This window comes from Temnothorax longispinosus, chromosome 9, assembly GCF_030848805.1.
Source record: "Temnothorax longispinosus isolate EJ_2023e chromosome 9, Tlon_JGU_v1, whole genome shotgun sequence".
Classification (NCBI taxonomy): domain Eukaryota; kingdom Metazoa; phylum Arthropoda; class Insecta; order Hymenoptera; family Formicidae; genus Temnothorax; species Temnothorax longispinosus.
Window position 1 is genome coordinate 9,440,858 of NC_092366.1, and position 20,402 is coordinate 9,461,259.

Genomic DNA, 20,402 nt, shown 5'->3' on the forward strand with positions numbered 1-20,402 from the left:
GTTTAACAACAGTTTTCTTTAATTTGATTGTACATCATATGCGATCGTATCCCACTTAGTTATTGCATTGATATAATTACACTAGTTAATAAATAAGAAATTAAGATTTCTAATTAATGATAGTCCTTGTTGGCGATAGAAAATAGTAATTTGAAGATAAATAGTCTGTGTTATATCCAATTGCACTACCATGATATAAATATTTACCGAACCGTAACGCACTTCTGTGTCCAATAGATTTGGTGTTAACTATTGTGCCAACAACTATCAGATCTGACTCGAGATACATGTTGTGATATTGAAACCATCTAGCGAGATCGATAAATGACGACACCCGCGGCGGATATTGTCCCGGCATAATTTTGCGCCATTCGTCCATTTTTTATCCTAAGAACGCAACCTAAAGCTGCAAGACCAGACATAAAAGACAATATAAACATTTTTTGTCTATTTTTTTTAAACAAAATATAACTAGATTAGAATGTTTCTTACCAACAGTACAATTCTTTTTTTCACAATAACGTTTGTAAAGAATGCCTTGCATTATTGTTATAATATCTAAATTGGATTCGCGACCCTTGGCGCGCACTCTAAGAACATTACCATTTTTGCCCTTGCTGACAAAAAAGTTGCCTACAAAAGAGCACATTATTTGATAGGGGTCAGTTAACATTTCTATTCTGCTGCCGTCCGTCGTTATCTGCGAAAGCGATGCGACTCGCGTTCGTGATAGGTGCTCTGTACACCGCGTTCATTATAAGCTACAACAGTAGTCGTGTTTATGAGAAATAAACATAAAGAGATAAGATAAGAATAAACTAATACTAATAAATTGTAACATATTATCACTATAGAATTAAAACAACGGTAGAGGAAAATAACAATAAATCAATAAAAATAATGCGCAATTCATCGCACAATTTATTATCTTTCTCTATTCTATTAATAGTAATATTATAATATTATTATCAGCCTTTTGCGTATATAAGAATATGTAATACATACGTGTCCGTTGTAAGGCATGTATGGCTTTGCAGCATAACCAGATCCGATGATGAAGGAATCGTAGGTGGTTAATGATAATATTTCCCGAAAATTCCATTTTGCGGTATCATACTGCGGAGTTGACATAAAGTTCGTATAATTACCGACTTCTATTATTGATGCATTGCCACTTAAACCTGTAGAATTTTATGGAAACTTGACTTCTTGATGAAATATTACGAATCTTAATTATTTAGATTTCTTACCTACTCCGGCAAGATTGAATGGTTCTCCGGTTAAACAAGGGCAGGCAGCTACGTCAATCGTCAACTTTTTAAACATGAATTTTATTTTTTTTGTTTTGTAGAGCTATAATTATTACATATACTACGTTTACGTGAGCGTTACTTCAATGTAATACGCGCGGTAGTAACTTACGATAATCGCGGGCTCGCAGGCGGGCGGCACTCGTTTACGCGCCGCCACAATAGCGTTAATTGCCCCAAGCGCTTGGGTACCCGGCTCAGCAAATCGTGCCTAAAGTATTTTGAGATAATTATAAAATATCGGGGGGGGGGGTCAGGTTACTTTAAACCCAAAACATTGGGATTTTATTTTGGAAATAGAGCACAATCAGGCACGAAACAAATTCCGTTGCCGCTAAAGATATTTTTGATTGATTTTTTGCAAGTCATAGGTGCGCAGTAGCGAAAAACCGCAAACCTTGCCGACCGGATCAGATCACCATTAATAAATATTTTTGTTATTTAACTTGCCCAAAATACATTCCCTAAATTCGTCGTCAGCTTTTGGACTATTACAGGCACGTCTATCCTTTCGTATAAGTTCGCACGAATATGAGAATGATATATGTAAGTCACTTTGTCAAGAGCGTTTCTCTCAAACAGATAAAAGAACAGTATTAACAGTAAAAGATCATAGCGGTCATGAGTCAGTGGTAATAGATAAATATAACTTTGCAAGATCGTTAAACTTTCAAATGTCATAGAGAAGTACGGTAGGTAAAATAGACCGATTTCTGTCTAAAAGTGTAACGTAAGTTATATACATGTAATCTTGTGTTCTTTGGGTCGCTGAATAGTGAATACAATGATAGAATAGATTTTATTCGTCTGAACTAGAGCTCCCGATCAGAAACGTGTTTTAAAATACACGGGTAGCGTGACACGTGTAGTCGTTTTACACGTTACACCTGACACGGGTCACCGCGGGGGTACGCACGTACCCGTGTATTTTAAATTACCCGCGTGTATGTTTGCGTTCATGTGTCACGCACTCGAACGTACTTTAACATATTTATATTTATAAAATACGCGCGACCAATTAATCCTATGTCTTAACAAAATGTTAGTCTGGGCTGCTGAAGGCACTCGGATGATGTTTTTGAACGCTCTGTTTGTTTATTTCATTATTCCTTTCTCGTTAGCGGTAATCTCCGTTTTATCCATCGCAATGTGATTCGTTCGACAGTTTTCTGTACATCAAAAAATATTTTTTCGCCTTAGTTGGTGTAGCTAGTAAATTACTTTTACGACAGTTAATCACTATTTTGATTAATATGAAGAAAAGTTGGGTATGGAAATATGCTCATCGAGAAGGAGACAAAGCACTTTGTGATTTGTGCACCGATAAAGCAAACAATGAGTTTTCCTGCCGCGGTGGTTCGACCGGGTCATTATTAGGCCGGCATTTGTAGGGTATTCATGGAAATATTTAATTTATATTTAAATAAGGCATATTTATTATTGTATTTTAGTTGTTTTTTTATTAGTCAATTTATTATTACTGATATCGTACGTTACCGTATACGTTACCATATTATATTACATAAATTTGTAATAAATTATTTAAAATGTCATATATGCTATATTATATCATTTTATCTTTAATTTTTTATTTATCAATGATTTTTCCTACCTAAAAAAGTACTATTTTGATCCTCCTAAATAATTCAATTTTTTTGAAGATATCAATCTGTACTATTTTTTTCTTGAACACTTCCCTCTGAAGTAAAAAACCTTGAGAGCATTTTTTATACTGCACAAAAAATTACTTTTTAAAGAAATCCATCTCTTTCCTTTATTCTTATTCAAAGTTTATTACAAATAAAATATTAAATAAACAATGTTTATCAAAATGACTATAAACTATACAATGTAGACAGATGTTTTGTGAATTTTTTCAGATTTTTAAAAATACATACTTTAAAGTAGGAAAAATAACGTCAGACGTGACAGATCATGTGTGAACTAGGAAGGTCTAAAAAAAATGTATAACTTGCCCCTTGTGCCAACGAGCCCCGGTCTCCCTTATTGAATGGCTAATAAACGGAAATTTATATCTGTTTGCAATTTAGAAAATTTTTATTTTTTTAATTTTAAATCTATATTGTTATTATAAAATACAGATTTTAAAATTTTAAGTTTTTCTTGATTCAATGGTAGTTAACTTTACTAATTTAAAATAATCATATTTTTTTTGTTAAATATCTAGTAAATGTTATGGTATGTAAAATTAGTGTAAAATTTGAACTTTCTTACTTATTTATTCATTAATTTTAATATTTATTTATTGATTTATTGATTTATTTACTAATTTATTTTTTCGTGTTTTTAAAACACGTGTAACCCGCGTATCCGTGTAATACACAAGGGTACACAATACGCGTGTTTATACACGTAAATGCTAATTACACGTGTAATGCGTGTACCCGTGTACACGTGAAATAAGGAGATCTAGTAAAAACCCCAAAAATGAGTCATTTATGACCCCTATTTTCTATATATTGTTGTTTTGTTTTTTTACAGTATTTAGTTGTAGATCACGTAATGGAATTCATTTGCCTTTAAAATAGGTAGAACAAAAAGTCTCAATAAAATCAAAATAATGACAAAGTTACCTAAAAAATTTTATTTTGCTGTCTATTTTGAATTTATCGTGACTTGCTGTTCTATCTCGGATATTTTCAACTGTACTGTATGTCATATATAGGTCGTAGACTTATCAGTGAAGCAAATTTAATCGGCTCGTATATAAACGACCTTTAATCATCGCTATCAATAAGGAAATACGTTTGCAATTTACCTTGAAATATGCGAAAATATGTCGTTAAACTTGTAGAAAAAGATTCTATGGACAGTTAGTAAATTATTTAGACAAATAAAACGGATTACAGTCTGCAGAAAATACGGAAAAGAGCTTCAAAATCGTCATATTCAGAAAACTGTAAAGCATGTTGGAGAAAATACTATGGTCTGGGAATGTTTTGTATGAGAATAGCAAATTTTATCCAAATGGGATTATGACGTCAGATGACTACATTGACATAATTAATGAAAAGAACTTTGCCCGTTTTGGGCTATTCATGCTTAGTCATCAAACTTATATAATTTTGTTGATAATAATGGTAATATTAACTTTAATTTGCTACTCTCTCTCTCTCTCTCTCTCTCTCTCTCTCTCTCTCTCTCTCTCTCTCTCTCACTGTGATTATATGTTAAAAAAAATAGGGGAAAAATAAGTTGGCTGAATAGAATAGGGAACGATATATCGGTGTACACTGGATGTATTACGTATAAGTCAATCACAGTTTCACATTTTGAATATTGTGCAACGACGTTAGTGACATGGATAAAACGCAACTGAATCGATTGCAAGTGGCACAAAACCGTTCCATGAGAGTCATTTTACAATGTTCGCAATATACTAAGATAGAATTGATGCTGCAAACTCTTAGGTTTATGAATGTAAGACAGAGGCTGCTGTATAATGTATGCATTTTTATTTTTAAGATAGCGCAAGAAGTATAATGCCAAAACATTTAACCTTTTCGGTACGGAGAGTGTCTATAATCACTGTTCATTAATATAACGCTTGCGGCGGCCGAGCAGTGACTATAGTCACCGTCCACATGTTGCTCACTGCGGCCGAACAACTTGAAATGTTAACTTGAAATGTTTCTGTTGATAAATTTTTTAAATGTTTTTATTATTAAGTTTTTATTACATATAATAATTGAAGGCGTTGAACGTCGAGTGCCTATAGCTTTCTCCGGCCGAGTTGGTATATCGGCAGATCGGCGCTTCGGTCACTGGAGAGCCGTTCGTGTCCCGGTCGCTCCGTATATCGAAAAGGTTAAATAGTAGGATAGAAATACCGTAACAGCACAGAAAGAATCTAAGAACAATCTGAGATTATCGCAAAAGTATATTGCGATAATTTCAGAAACAATTTTATTACTATTACGTACTGCGATTGACGAAGTACTTTCTACGAACGTTCAAATTGTCCGCGGTACCTTCTCTCATTTAATTTCACCACGATCGAATGTCTACAGCTTGAGGACAGTTGCAGGAAATGATGAAAACGGAAGGTTTCAATCGATCATTTATATATACGCACCCAGTTAGGTTAGGTTATTAATTTCATAATTTTACTTTATTATAAATTGATGTTTTTGTTAATATAAAAGTTTTTTTTACACATACTACACAAAGCAACGTGTTTGTTACATTTACGGAAAAAATTTTATAATGTCGCGTTTAGCGAATTCCTCTGTTACACTATCGCGCCATAATTTCTCTCAACGCGGGTATCTCGCGCATCTCATCCCTGCCTCCCTCTCTTATAGCGCGTATCACCGATTAACTAGCGTGCTCGTGAAGAGCCGTGAGCGATAACACAATCAAATTCAGTTCGGAGTCTAATCCATGCGTGGCTGCACGTGAAAACGACGACGTCTCATTCCCCTTCGCAACTCGCCAGCTAAGCGTATAGTTTAATAGTATTACTATATCGCGCGCGCATTCACGTTTTACATTTTCATACGATAATGCAATATGTGTTCCTCTGCGGAATTTCCAGTACAGAAGATACATTTACTGTTCACCTTCCGAAACGTAGAAAATAAATACTAAATCAATCAATAAATAATAATCGCAATTATATCGTAATACTCTATTTCTCCTAAGTATGTTAAGGGGATCCTAAAGTGAAGGCTGAACTTCCTCGACGTCGGTAATGTCAACATTTCTAATTCTGTTTTTTTGTCATATATCTATATCTGTCCTTGTCTAACGAGAGGCATCTGTCTTTGTTCGATTACTGCGCCATCTCTTGCCACACGCAATATTGCTTATCCTGTCAACCTGAATGTGCTTTTGCACATATAAAAGTTATATAAAGTAATCTTTTTTTCTAGGTTTTCAATCTTAGATCTAATTGCACGATATTGTTCTTAAATGTTGTCCCTAGGTCATGCCGGTCTAATTTTGTGGATATTTATCGTGGAATTTTTGTACAAAGCAAATATTGTCGTCACGTATACCAAAAATTAACAAAAATATTAATTTTTTTTTGTTTTCGATATAAATTTGACCACCATGACCTAGATTTTGATGCGTACTTTAATTCTAGACAAGAATTTTGCATTTCTATAAAGTCAATTAAAAGATTAGTGCTAAGAAAAAAAGCCGGTATTACAGACGGCTTTAGGATCCCCTTAAGGGGATCCTGCAGTGACTGGCGAACTTCCTCGATGTCGATAATGTCAACCTTTCTAATTTTGTTTTTCCTATATCTGTCTTTGTCTAACGAAATGACATCTGCCTTTTTTCGATTGCTCGCCATCTTACGCAAGATCCGGTAACTACTGTTGCTGCTCTTCTTGTCATCCTGCATCCGTATTTTCATTACTAAAATAATTATTAGATGGATCTTTTTTTGTACGCATTGAATCTTACTTCTACTTACACGATATTATTCCTACATGTTTTCCCAATGGTGAATGATAAACATTATGTACGTATAAACTGTAGAATTTTTGTTTTAAGCAAATATTGTCGTCAGGTGACAGATGTGTATGTGCCCCAATAAGTAATATTTTTAATTTTTTGGTGCTTTTGATATAAAATCGCGTTTTCCACCCTAGATTTTTGTGCAGACTTTAATTCTAGACTAAAAACTTGCAATTCTGTAAAGCCAATTAAAAGATCCATCGATTAACGATAATGTCGGTAAATCATACGGCTGCAGGATCTCCATAATACGCTATTAAAAAAAAAAGTCATAGTACCGCATGTTTAAATTTATACTCATTTATATATTGGCTTACTACACGGTGGACATTTTTACTATCTTGCAGGAATGTTCGATAATAATCAGATTTCGATACCGTGACATTAACGTGTCACGGAATTCACGAGAAATACAAAATTCACGTGAAAGTTTTTGTGCCAATCGGTGATCGATATTGATAGTGGACGCTGTCACGTTAAAGGAAAAATAAAGCTAGCTTTGTTGCAATCACCGGCCGCTTGAAATATATCTCTCTCTGCCCACCATGTAAATCGGAAAGAAAAAAGTTTTGAAATGTATAGGACTGATTAAAAACGCGTAACACGCGATCGACGCGTCTACGAATGTCTAAATGCATCTTACAGTTAAACTTTAACTTTTAGATGCGTGGCCTTCTAATAGGATAAATTTTCAAATCAAATATCGATAAAAGACAGAGCCGGATCTTTCTTAGAATTTACCTAAGAGGAAAGAAAAGGTCTCAAAGTCCCCCGTTTTCATACATCCAAGAGTTAACGATAAAATCGTATTGCATACATTTATATTTGATCCGTTACGCAATCTGCTTTTGTTCGCAAATCAATTCTTCTGTGGGAATCGGACCTCTACTGATACCTTTTTCTTCGTCCGAGACGCCTGAGATACAAATGTTTACCACATCGCCTTTTGAGTTTGATTTACTAGTGTCGCACGGTTTTTTTCCTAGATAAAGAAAAAGAACGTTTTTTAAACGTTTTTTTGTCGAAAAAGTTGTTAAAATAAACATTCTTAAACGTTAAAAAAATGTTTAATGTTGATAAAACATTAATTTTATTAACAACTAAAAGTTGTTATTTTGCCCTTTATTTTGAATTTATCGTGACTTGCTGTTCTATCTCAGATATTTTTAACTGCATTGTATGTCATAAGTCGTAGACTTATCAGTGAAGCAAATTTAATCCGCTCGTATATAAACGACCTTTAATCCTTCGCAGAACACGTGTAATTCTGCTGCTTTTGTCGACAACCGGGGTCTTTTAAGCCAGTAAAGATTTTTAAGCTGTAATGGTGCCATAAAAAATCTGAAAAAATTCAAGTACACTTTCAAAGGCTTTAAGAATCTATTTATACCGTTATATATGCCTGATTCTTGTTTGGGTATTTTTTTATGAGTTCGTAAAATTCAAAATGGAAATATCGATTGGGTCTTGAAAGCCTCACGTGTTCTGCGAAGGGTTAATCATCGCTAGCAATAAGGAAATACGTTTGCAATTTATCTTGAAATTGCGAATATGTCATTAAACTTCTGGAAAAAGATTCTATGGACAGTTAGTGTTGCGCAAAGTTATATTTAATAACAAACGTTGTGCTTGTGGTTAAAATACACGTGTAATTCTAAGAACTGAATACAATAGGCAGTCTTTTACCAAAAAAAATCAACAAAAAAGGCATACTTTTAAACAGAATGACTTTTACACACTGCAACGCAACGTATATGCTCCCGAAGTGTCCGACTGGAGGTCAAAGTGAGAAAATTTAATTTGAATTTTATTGTTTACATATAATTTATAAATTACGTACCAAAAGCAACTTGGGAACGCGGCACCTGTATTCTGGAACTATTTCGATTGTATTCTGATCACGGTCTATAGAAGATTGTAATTCCAAAGTTGGAATTCTTTAGTTGTTTTTTACATTTCTTTTTTAGGGAAAACCGAATAATTTCCGAAATCCATTCTAAACAGTTTTATATGCCTTGGAGTGATTTTTACACCTAGTGTCAAAAAAAATGAAACTCCCGTTATGGTAATTTTTTTCGAGAGTCCATATCTACCTTTCAGTTGAAGGTTCCGAGACCCAATCCGCATAATATGAAAACTTTAGAATATGTACATTCATGGGGTACCGACCTATTAAAACTTGCTAGGGTATAGAACTCACCCTGGGTGATCATTTACGTTACAAAAATTAATAAAGTATGATGAGATTTTATATTATAAATTCGAAATAATAATATGAGTTTAAATGAGGTTGAGTACATATAATACTTTTATATATGTACCTATATGTTACCGTTAGAACCCGAATTCCGTCAATACCCGATTTAACTAGTCAAAACTGATTTTATCAAAAGCCTTTCGTCAATACTAATATTAACTGGTTAATTCTGGAAATAATCAAATGTATTTGACAATACCGGTATTCCCTAAAAAATTTTCAGTTAATACCCGTTCTGACGAGTTAAAATCAGTTTTAACGGAGCACACCCTTGGGAAAATTTACTTTAAATAGTTTAAATAAAGTTAAGGTTTTTAAAAGTAATCTTTAAAATATAAAAGTTTACTTCAGAAATTTTTAGTAATATAAAGTGTGTAAAAAATTAATCTAAAGTAATCTAAAAAATTTTAAAGTATTTTAAAACTGACTTTGAAATAATCTTAGAAAATAAAAGGTTTTAAAAACTGAATTTAAAATAGCATACAGGTACTCTAAAAGAATAGAAAAGTAGCTTTAAAGTAATTTCAATAAATTTTAATCGTAAGAAAACATTAAACTTTAAAGTTTTCCTATGATTCTCGATCTTAAGTCTAAAGTTACATAGAAGTAAACTTTTAAGAAGATTTATCTCATGTGGTTAACTTTAACGTTTAAAGTTATAAGGTAAAGTTATAAGATTTACAATTATAGAGTATAACTCTTAAGAGTTTATTATTTCCATTGCATCTGGAAATTTTAAAGTGTTCTTAAGTTTTAAAGTAAGACATAAACATTTGTCTTCTTTCATATGTCTCTCCTTATCAAAAAGAGAAGATTTTCTTTAGTTTTTATTATATAGTTTGTTTCCATTGAAACAAGCCGAGTCGCTTCGTATAAGAATTCCAAGTCAAAACAAAATTGTATTAAAGATTTTAATATCAAGCAGCATGTTTTAAAATAATTGCAGTGTTTTAATAAATGGAGCCGCAAATAAGCAATACACTTAGAAGTAAAAAACACAACAACTTTTGTTAGCAATTTTTTAATTTAGGTGTCAAGCATACATAGTTATCATTTTTGCAACTAGTGAACCGAATTATCAAAATTATTGCCAATTATTTATTAAAGTTGAATTAATTTGATTATTCTCCTATCATAATAAATAAAAATTAAGTGAGCAAGTAAAAACTTGCACTTTGCTTTCTCATAGTTTTTAAGTGTGCAAGTACACGGAGAGAACTTTTTGTTATATTTTACTCTTCAATTCACTACAAACTTGGGACAACTTGGCAACCAAGGAATTTTAAAAATACAAAAGACATTTTACAAACAACGTGATAAAAATTACCAAGCAGATTGGTAAATTTTGAAAAATTATTGAAATTTCCTAGATATATCTGAGTAAAATTAATCAAACATACTTTATATTTTAATGTAATAGATATTAATATTTTTATTATGATAGATATTAATCAGAATAGCTCGCATAAAATTCTTGGTTGGTACATGTTGTCTTACAACTACCATGACTTCAGGGTAAATTTTAAGAGAAAATTCTCTCCGTGTAGAAACCTGCACATTGCTTCCTCATAGTTTTTAAGTGGGCAAGTAGAAACTTGCACATTGCTTTTTCATAATTTTTAAGTATGCAAATTATAAATTTGAACATTACTTCCTCACAGTTTTTAAGTATGCAAATTATAAATTTCAACATTACTTCCTTACAGTTTTTAAGTATGCAAATTATAAATTTGCACATTGCTTAATCAACACTTTATTTCGCTCATAAAACTTTCTCTTATGAGGAAGCCTGTTTTTTTATGCATAATTATTATTAGGTATTTATTAATTTGCCTTCCTCATAGAGGAAGCTTTATAAGCGAAACAAAATGTTGATTAAGCAATGTGCAAATTTATAATTTGCATACTTAAAAACTATGAGGAAGCAATGTGCAAGTTTCTACTTGCACACTTTTTTTATTGTGATAAACTTTATTGCGACTAATATCTGTTATATTAATATCTGTTATCCTATTACAAAAATCAATTAATAATTAATGTTTTTACTGAAATGATCCCTACTAATTGCGGATATTTCTTATTTCCATTTTGTTCAATCGGTTAGTTAATTCTTCCACGGCAGTAATGTGCAACTTTCTAATTTGCACATTTTTAAATTATTTTTTAAAATTCTGTATTGCGTTGTATTTTGGCACTCAAATAAGGTAGTACAATCCTTTTATTGACTCTCATTTTGATAAAAATTTATACATTGTTTTTGATTTTAAGGAAGTTTTAATTTTTCCACAGTATAAATGTCTGTGGGTTTTCTAATTTCCACAAATTTTGAGATATTGGGTCATTTTTTTTGTTTTTTGTTAGAGGATTTTTTTTAAATATGTAATATTTAAAAAGAAATTGTGCATTTAATATAAACGGTGCTCGAAGTTCTAACATTCGCAAATTTTAAGATACTGTTTTTTTTTTTTCGTTAGAGGAAGAAAATGCTTACGCATACCGTAGGGCCGGTCCCCAAGGTTATGCCGGATTTATTCACCGGTTAAAAACCTCCCCCGGCCCCCAACCCCATAACTATCAATCCCATAATATCAAATCCCCGGTAATTTAGTATATATTCACTTAATTTGCACGATTCCTTATATATGCATATTGTAGGACACACTACTGCTTTCCGTTTTGTAAAATAATAAATTTCCGTGTTAACTTTCGATATCTATTTAATTAGCAGCGTATTTTTTATTATGATAAAATTTACTTTACTAAGCGTATAATGCAGGTTGTTGAACTGAGCATATTTTTTGTTGATTTCTGCTCGGTCGATACATTTTATAATATACTGCGTTTAACGCAGAATGCATTTTTATAATAATTACGGCGTTCGCGCAGAATGCATTTTCATAATAATCATTGCACCTAGCACAGATTGCATTTTCACAATGTTACTACGCTCCGCGCAGAATGCATTTTCATAATATTCCCTGCTTACCTTCTTTTATCTTGTTTTGGATCTTTTTTAAACGACAACATCAAATTTGGTGCTTGAGTACCCTGAGGATTTAGATCTATTTCTATCTGACGTATCATCTTAAACGTCCTCGCTAATAAATTGTCATGCTCCATGAGAATTGTCAACTCTCTCATCAGACTTGCATCACAGTTTTTATTTGCTTTCTTTTTTAATTTTTGATTTACAGCTTCTTCAGTATCTATAAAATAAAACTGTGCAAAACGTGGACCCAAGTAGCAAAGATGACGTCTTAATAACGTCTTAATGACGTACGTTACATGTTGCATTGTGTTTGCTGGGGATGAACCAGATCTGGTCATATCTAGCTCGGCAGATCTAATTCTTTTTTCTCAGGCAGGATTTCTTCGTATGTCATAATAGTCTTTGCCAACGTAGCCTAATAATGGCGTGATTTCGCCTCTCGATTCTTTGTATCATTTCCGCTTCTAGCTGTCATTTGTACTGTTTCTACTTCTGTCTTTTGTATCTTATAATTTCCTACTCAACAATATAATTGTAAATGTAATGTTACCCTGATAGCAACATGTCTGCATTGTTGCTAGCATGTTGCCGACAACATAGTATGTGTTGCTATCAGAATTATGGCAACTTAAGTCCGCATTTGTCGGCAAGTTGATGCAGTAGGCAAACATGAAGGAAAAAATAACGATAGGAAAATTTGAAACGTATCGAGATCATTGCTTACCTGCCGATGGAACCGTCAGTATTCAGTTTTCTCTTATTCTAATTTTAGAGGTTATTTTAGACTTTAGATGTCAATAATATACGTCACGCAGACAGTCGTTCTACATATTTGTGCATTTAAAGTCGCTTGATAATTTTACATACAATTAAAATTACGTTCAATGTACCAGATATCAAAGGTCAGTGAATATATTCCCTGATCTTTGACATCTGGTACATTGTATGTTAATTTTAATTGTATGTAAAATTATCAAGCGACTTTAAATGCACAAATATGTAGAACGACTGTCTGCGTGATTATACGTATATTATTGACGTCTAAAGTCTAAAATAGCCTCTAAAATTAGAATAAAGAGAAAACCGAATACTGACGGTTCCATCGGCAGGTAAGCTGATTTCAATAAGTTTCAAATTTTCCTATCGTTATTTTTTCTTTCATGTTTGCCTACATGACTAAAAGAGATCGAGAAATTGAAAGAAAACTTTCAGATGACAAAATCCAAACAAACAAGGCACATGCAACTACGTTTTTATCAACTTTCTGATCCGCGGCAATAAACCTGGCAACACGACGCGCCAAGAAGCCTTTAAATTCAAGAAAAGATTAACACAAAATTTTATTATATTGAACGAGCAGTCCGAGAACTGCTCGTGCAATGGTTTTTGATAGATAAAAACGGAGTCCGGGACGTGAGTTTCTAAAAATTCTGTAACCGTTACAAGCCTGTAACGGAAATTTTTATTTGTTTAAACTTACCTTAAAGATATATGTGCGCGAATGGCCGAAGGAGTTTGTGAGAGGAGAAGGAATCTCAAATCAATAGTGAGTGTTCTTTTAAAAAGTCAATGTCTATAATGAAATTAAGTATTTACACTATTTACAAAGTTTATAGCGCGGACCACGGAAATCGCGCGTGCGAAGGCGCGCGAGAAAGGCGTGTTTGCGCGAAGCAGACGCGGGCAAATGCGCGCGGAAGAGGCCGTCACTCGACGCACGAGTTCAGTATAGCAAGCAGCGAGAGAACATTCAAATACACGGAATTGGGAATTTCGACTAGTTCACTCAGCGTACTGTTATCGAGTGGGGTCTCGCGCTCGGAAGTCCGGGGCTTGATCTCCACAACTTTAGAATTTTCGCGAATTCTCCGGACTCCCGGTAACAAGACGAAAATTCTGTTGAGCCAATCAGCGGCCGACACTCCGACAGTTTCGTATTTAACGAATGTCAAGTTTCTCTCGAGTTCGGCCATCGATCAGCTGTTTGGAAACATTGCTCGCCCACTTTGTCCTTGGCGTATGCCTCGCTCCCCGAAACAAAGGAGCGGAGTCGGTGTAGGCAAAAACTGAGCTGTTATTCTGCCCTTCTAGTTTACCAAGAAATATGCGGATATTTCGGCGAACGAATGTATTCTTAGCATGGAATTTAGCCGATTTTAAACCGAAGGGCAGAATTAGGCTGAAATGATTTAAAGGAATTTCGCTGTATTAATTCGCCAGTTTTGTTCGATCGCGAACAATATAAGACTATGCGTTGTCTGTTAACACAAAAACACGGTCGTGAGATAAACCGAGGACCAAGAACCCTAATAAAAGATAAATCAGAAATAAATGAAAAAAATTAATGAGTCACTGGAAAAAGCAATAGCTTGAACTCCCAAAATAAGACGGTGGCGGCTTTACGATAAGACTCGTCAGTGGACAGTCGTAAAAATTGATAACTATACCTAGCTCACCAATAGATAGGCGAAAACTCAAATCTACATCTTGGATAAAAACATTCTACTAACCAAAATTTTTGAAACAGAAACCTGATACACTACCCTCCATAAGTTTGGAAACACTCTATGATAGATGCCGTACGTGCGACTATTTACAGATAAATTTATCTGTAGCGGCAGCGATCTGTGCAGATTTTTGGTATGAATATATCGTAAGACGTTCAAATAATCATATATATTTCCACCTGGGACACTTGCAACACTTGTACATGCCGAAAAAATGTCGGATGATTATTTCGCGACACCGAAGTGCTCGGAGTTGAATTTGTTGAACAGCGAATCACAAGTCACAGGTGCACCTTTGGAAAGTTCTCCAGCAAGAATGGAAACGTATCCCGACTGAACTCCAAAAGTTGATCAACCGTATGCCGAGAATATGCAAGGCAGTCATTAAAGCAAAAGGTGTGGTTATTTTGAGGAATGTAAAAATTAATGGAAATTCTTTATTTTAAAAGCCTGTTGGATAACATATGTACTATTATGTACTATTTTCTGTATATTGCATTTTATAGAGTGTTTCCAAACTTATGGAGGGTAGTGTACATGTTACGACCAAATCCATCCCTTGAACTCTCTATATAAACTCTCCTATATAAACCGTAACATTGCGGGACTCGCTCTTTTCACCCGGTTCATCTCTTAGCTCAACTTCTCTTCAGCCGGTTCATATCTTCAGCTTCAGTTTCTCTTCAAATCTTCAGTTTAACTTTGCCACCTCTTCCGTTCAGTTCATTTTCCTTATTTTCCGTTTTACGAACATTGTCGTATTCAAGTCCGAGTTTCAAGTTAAATTCTGTGCGTGAACTTAAACTCACTGAGTACCAACGAAAGCCACTACACACAGGACCCCAAAGAGATCCAGCCAGATAGAACGTAACACATCAACAGGTAGTAAGTCTTTATTATTATTACCATCATCATCATCATCATCGTCATCATCACTATTTTCCTTTCTTCTCAAATGAGCTATCAGACTCTCAAATCTTCACACATATTTTAAGTTTTTAATTTAACCATCTAACTTTTTCTATTGCACTTTCACCCTTGTACCTTCTGGTTAGTATATCAACGTCGACAGACTCGTATTATTTTCTCAACATTGCGGATTTGTTCGATCAATGTAATCGCTGTCGGCATCCGAATTCATGTCAACTCATTCCCGCCATCGCGGAATCGGACGATCTGTGTGATCGTTGACGTCTGCCTAGCTGACCCTCCCCACTTAACCATAACTTAATGAAAAAATTATATAATCTCAGTAAACAAGAAGTCCTCTTAAAACTCTCTTCAAGATAACTTTTGAAAAATAAAAGATGTCTTTCAAGACACCCGGGAAAAAAGGATTAGATCTAGCTAGATCAAATTATATCTCGGCAGATCAAATTATCCTAGATAGCCAAGCGTTCTTTGGCATAAAAAAGTAAATAGTTGTTTGACATGAGTTTTCCTTCAGTTGTTATCATACTGCTGTCACCGGGGCAATAGTAATTTCGTTTAGAGCAACTTAAAAGCATTATGCAAACGATTGCCTGCGCAAACGAGCGGAAAGCTTGTAGCATATATATGTGCTTATTGTCATAAAAGTTGCCACAATCTGTTGGCAACCGTTTTCGTAAAATATTTAGTTCCCATTTTCGGCAATAAAATGGAAATATGTGTAGGCAGCTATAGCCAATGGCTTAAAGCCTTTCTACTGCATGGATCTTCGAGAGAGGGACCCAAATAGGGATCCTGGGTGGAGGGACACTGATTATAAAGCCTATCTTAAGATATCGGACCCTGAATTTTTGTTGGGGTGGTCGCCACTCCATGTGGCCTCGAAGGATTAAAGTGGATGAACAATAACGAATTATGATAGATATTCTATCTTGGACTTTTGTTCTATAATTCTGCAAGACACATTGAGAAGATTACTGTCGATTGTAATCAGCGGGAATGGTGAAGGGCCTCTATTTGATCCGTTTTTACTGAATTAAATTTTATTTGAATTATTAAATTTAGAAAAAATATATATATATGTGTATAGTGCGTTATGATTCCTGCGAATCAAATTAGCGGAAAAATTGATCGGTGTTGCAACCCTTTCAATTTAAAGCACTATTCCTTTTCTAAAAAGGAGATATGAAGTTTATTGTTGCCGCTTTTCCGCGATGCCGATTGGTTCTCTTGCTGCGCTTACTTCATTTGCAGCTGTCATTGTATATTTTGACAGTTGTGTATAATAGGGTTAATAGTGAAATGTTAAAGATAAATAGCGCGCGCGTAGCGCGCGTCTGTAGTGTCTAGTTTAAAAAAAAAAGCCTTACGATGTCCTTCACCTACAATGATAAAAAAATTCCAACGTTACGCAGCGATTATTTACTATGTGGTAATTGTGGGGAAAAAATTCTATTGTCGGATGATTCATCAAGGTTTTCTAGTAAGCTCTCGATAATTATTCTTATATGCTTTCTTCTCATTATTAACATTATTTTTTAACAAAGAATATTTGGAAATAAATTATTTACTAACTATTTAGTTTACTTCATTATTTGTTTCATTTATTTTAAGTCGATGATCGAGACGAAATGACATCAAACTCTAATATGATTACGCCGATATCACCGTTTAGCACAGTTAGATGTTTGAAACGAGAAGATTCAGAGCTCAGTGTCTCGATACAATTACCAATAATCAATCAGGGACTAAAATTGATTGGAAACTCTCTGATTCCAAAAAGACGTTGTCGTGAGAATGTGGGATCGAGCTCTTGGATGGCCACCAAGATACAACGAGTATCACAAAGCTTGAAGCAAATGTTTGGTGCCAAGTTTGGTGAAACTGAAATAGCTATTCACGACTTAGCTGTGATGATCGCCCAAAAAAAAGAAGCCTTCCATGCCTCGGGGACTTTATATGAACGGAAAATTGAATTGATGACAATGCTACCAAAGACTTGGAGTATTTCGCACATGGCGCAGACAATTGGTTCGACATATCACATGGCAAAGGTAGCAAAAAATCTCGCAACACAGGGAGAAGTATTATCCATGGACCTAAAAAGAAAAGGTGAATATAATAAGAGGTAAATTTAATAAAAGTGAATAAAATAAAATTTATCATCTCACTTTAGGCAGGTGTTTGCCAGTCGAGCTAGTGCGGGAAGTGGTCAATTTTTACCATGATGATGACGTGAGTTCTCTCCGGCCCGGTAAAAAAGAGTTCTTGTCTCGTGGTAATAATGAGGGTGTTCGAGTTCAGCACCAAAAGCGACTTCTTCTTGGGAATCTAAGAGAATTATATCAACGATTCAAAGAAATCCACCCCGATATGTCTATCGGATTCTCATCATTTACAGAACTGCGTTCTGATTACTGCGTTCTGGCAGGAAGTGGAGGGATACTGTGTGCGTTTGTTCGAGCCATCAGAACTTTAAATTAATGTGATGACAGGTGATTCAATTCATGTTTTTTATCACGCAAATGATTAATTTGTGCCGGAAATTTTTTTTTATTGTAGTGATTGATTATGTGGTTTAAGAAATAATTCTTGTGGAAAACATTATGGTGAAATTCTCATTGTTAATTTGAAAATATAAATATTATTTATACACATAGATCTATAAACAATTAACAGATAACAGATTTATTAAACTCACGTTACTCATAGAACACTGTCGTGCATAATCAATTGTTCACTTTTTTCAGGCCTAAAGAATTGTAATATTCATTACACTCTCGATTGAAGCGACACACAATCGAGCAATCCGCTATGTATCGTTCCGATCAATTTAGGTATTGATTTATTGGTGATCTTTCTACAATTTTTTTTTATTAATCGCTTTATTGTTTTTTTACGATAGTGTGTAGAGAATATTAAAAAATTTTATAATCAAGTATACAGCCGGAACAAATTAATTAATTAGTCTACTTTTTAATTTAATTTTACAATAAGATTTTTTATTTTTTAGGTTGCAAATTCTTTCACGCCAGCAAAGTGTCCAGTTCGAGACGTACGAGGATGTTTTACAACTATTGATATGCCGCGATTTCAATCCTATTTGTCATTTCAATGTCTTGGAGATGCGGATTTAAAAAGAATGATAACAGGATTATTCAGCGAAAATAATGTCGAATCCGTTACGTACGAGTCTTGGATAACGAAGTCGCGCTGCACTCTAATAACAAAGACTTGCAGCGCTGAGGAATTTGTAGAAGTTTTCTGCAATGAAGCAAGATCTCTTCTGCAACATTCTTTCATAACTAAGCAACAATCTAGTTATCAGAGATTTGTCAAAGATAATTTAGCAAATGATGAATGTATGGTAATTTGTGACTTCGCCGAAAACTATGCATTCATTATTCGGGACGCGGCCTCAGGATTTCATTGGAACAATAATCAGGCGACTGTCTATCCTGTAGTTTTATATTACAAATTCAATGGAATCCTGAGCCACAAAAGTCTTACAATCATCTCGGATTGTTTGGATCACGACGCCATCACGGTTTGGGCGTTTTCGCGATTTGTGAACGAATTCATGAAGTTTTTCGTACCAAACATCTCGAAAATAATTTATTTTTCTGACGAAACACCGCAGCAATTCAAAAATTTTAAAAATTTCTCGAACATTTACCACCACGAGGTCGACTTTGGTGTTCGCGCTAAATGGCACTTCTTTGCCACTGTTCATGGCAAAGGGCCATGTGATGGGATTGGTGGGACGCTGAAACACTTAGCTGCGCGAGCAAGTCTTCAACGTCCTACCGACCAACTAATTTTGGAGCCGATGGATTTATTCAACTAGGCTATAATGAACCGGGCACATTGCCATCCATCACTATCAAGTATTGGGACAAAAAGAATTATGAAATCGTCGCTGAATTTTTGACAGGTCGGTACGATCAAACGAAAAGAATACCTCAGACTCAACGTGTCCACTGCGTCATATCAAATAAAAATTATAAATTAATTGTTAAAGATTACTCATTTTCGAATAATTATACTCAGCACAAAATAATAAAATAATAAAATAATAAATAATATGTTCATAAATAAATATACTTATTAAATTAAATTTCCTCACAAATCTATTTTTTTTTTCAAAACAACAGTCGTTTTTGTTCGACCCAACTGGTCAAATTAATATATTAAATCTCACAACGTTTCGACCGTAATTTCGGTTCTTTTCAAGTGAGAATCCCGCAATCCATCCGCATAATCCGCATACAAAAATCAATTCAGAATTGTCTGAAACGCGTTTTTAACTGCACTTTTGTGAGTCAAATACTATATTACTACTGCCTCACAAAAAAATCTATAAAAAATTCTTAAGTTTTCTGCGCAACTTCGGACCGGTTTTAAAATTTTTCTACTACTCCCTAGAATATTCCTTATAAATTTCAAAGAAATAGAAAATGGGATTTTCGAGATATTCAAATTCATTTTTTTACTTTACTGGTTTAAAATTATTATTATAAAAATTTGGAGTAATTTTTTTTTAAACTTATGTTCAATGAATTTGTTTTCTTAGACGTTGTCTAATAGGCAAAAAAATTTATTGAAAATTTTGCAGTTCTCATTTTGCGCAGGCTCTATTTCAGAAACGCTACATTTATTATAGAAATACGTTCTTACATGGGTATAGTACTCGTAAAGACCTGTTAAAAAACGAGCAGCCATCAAAAATAGAAAGGTCGAAGTTTGACTCCTTGCGAATTGGCGTGGAATGCCCTATATATATATTGCTCGATATATTGTCACGTCTTTTTCGCGCCCGAGGCGCACGACGGATCAAAAGGGTGAGGGAGAGAAGGATAGTAGGCCTCTCCGACGGTCCTCTCGCACATTCGACGATACAATAACCGGAATTTTATTGT

At 34.1% G+C, this 20,402-nt stretch overlaps 1 protein-coding gene and 1 long non-coding RNA gene across 2 annotated transcripts; one reads left to right on the forward strand and one right to left on the reverse strand.

The window, feature by feature from the left end:
* Positions 1 to 217: 217 nt before the first annotated feature.
* On the reverse strand, positions 218 to 1,326 carry LOC139819221 (ester hydrolase C11orf54 homolog). Its single transcript, XM_071788415.1, has 4 exons — positions 1,251 to 1,326; positions 1,006 to 1,181; positions 493 to 700; positions 218 to 406 (listed from the first exon to the last, which is right to left on the reverse strand). Exons 1-4 carry the CDS (start codon positions 1,324 to 1,326, stop codon positions 309 to 311), a joined length of 558 nt encoding a protein of 185 aa, XP_071644516.1. The 3' UTR covers positions 218 to 308.
* Positions 1,327 to 17,460: 16,134 nt separating this feature from the next.
* Positions 17,461 to 19,565, forward strand: LOC139819285 (uncharacterized). Its single transcript, XR_011733671.1, has 4 exons — positions 17,461 to 17,595; positions 17,660 to 17,978; positions 18,234 to 18,320; positions 18,497 to 19,565. It is a non-coding gene; the product is annotated as an uncharacterized lncRNA (long non-coding RNA).
* The last annotated feature ends 837 nt before the right edge of the window (positions 19,566 to 20,402 follow it).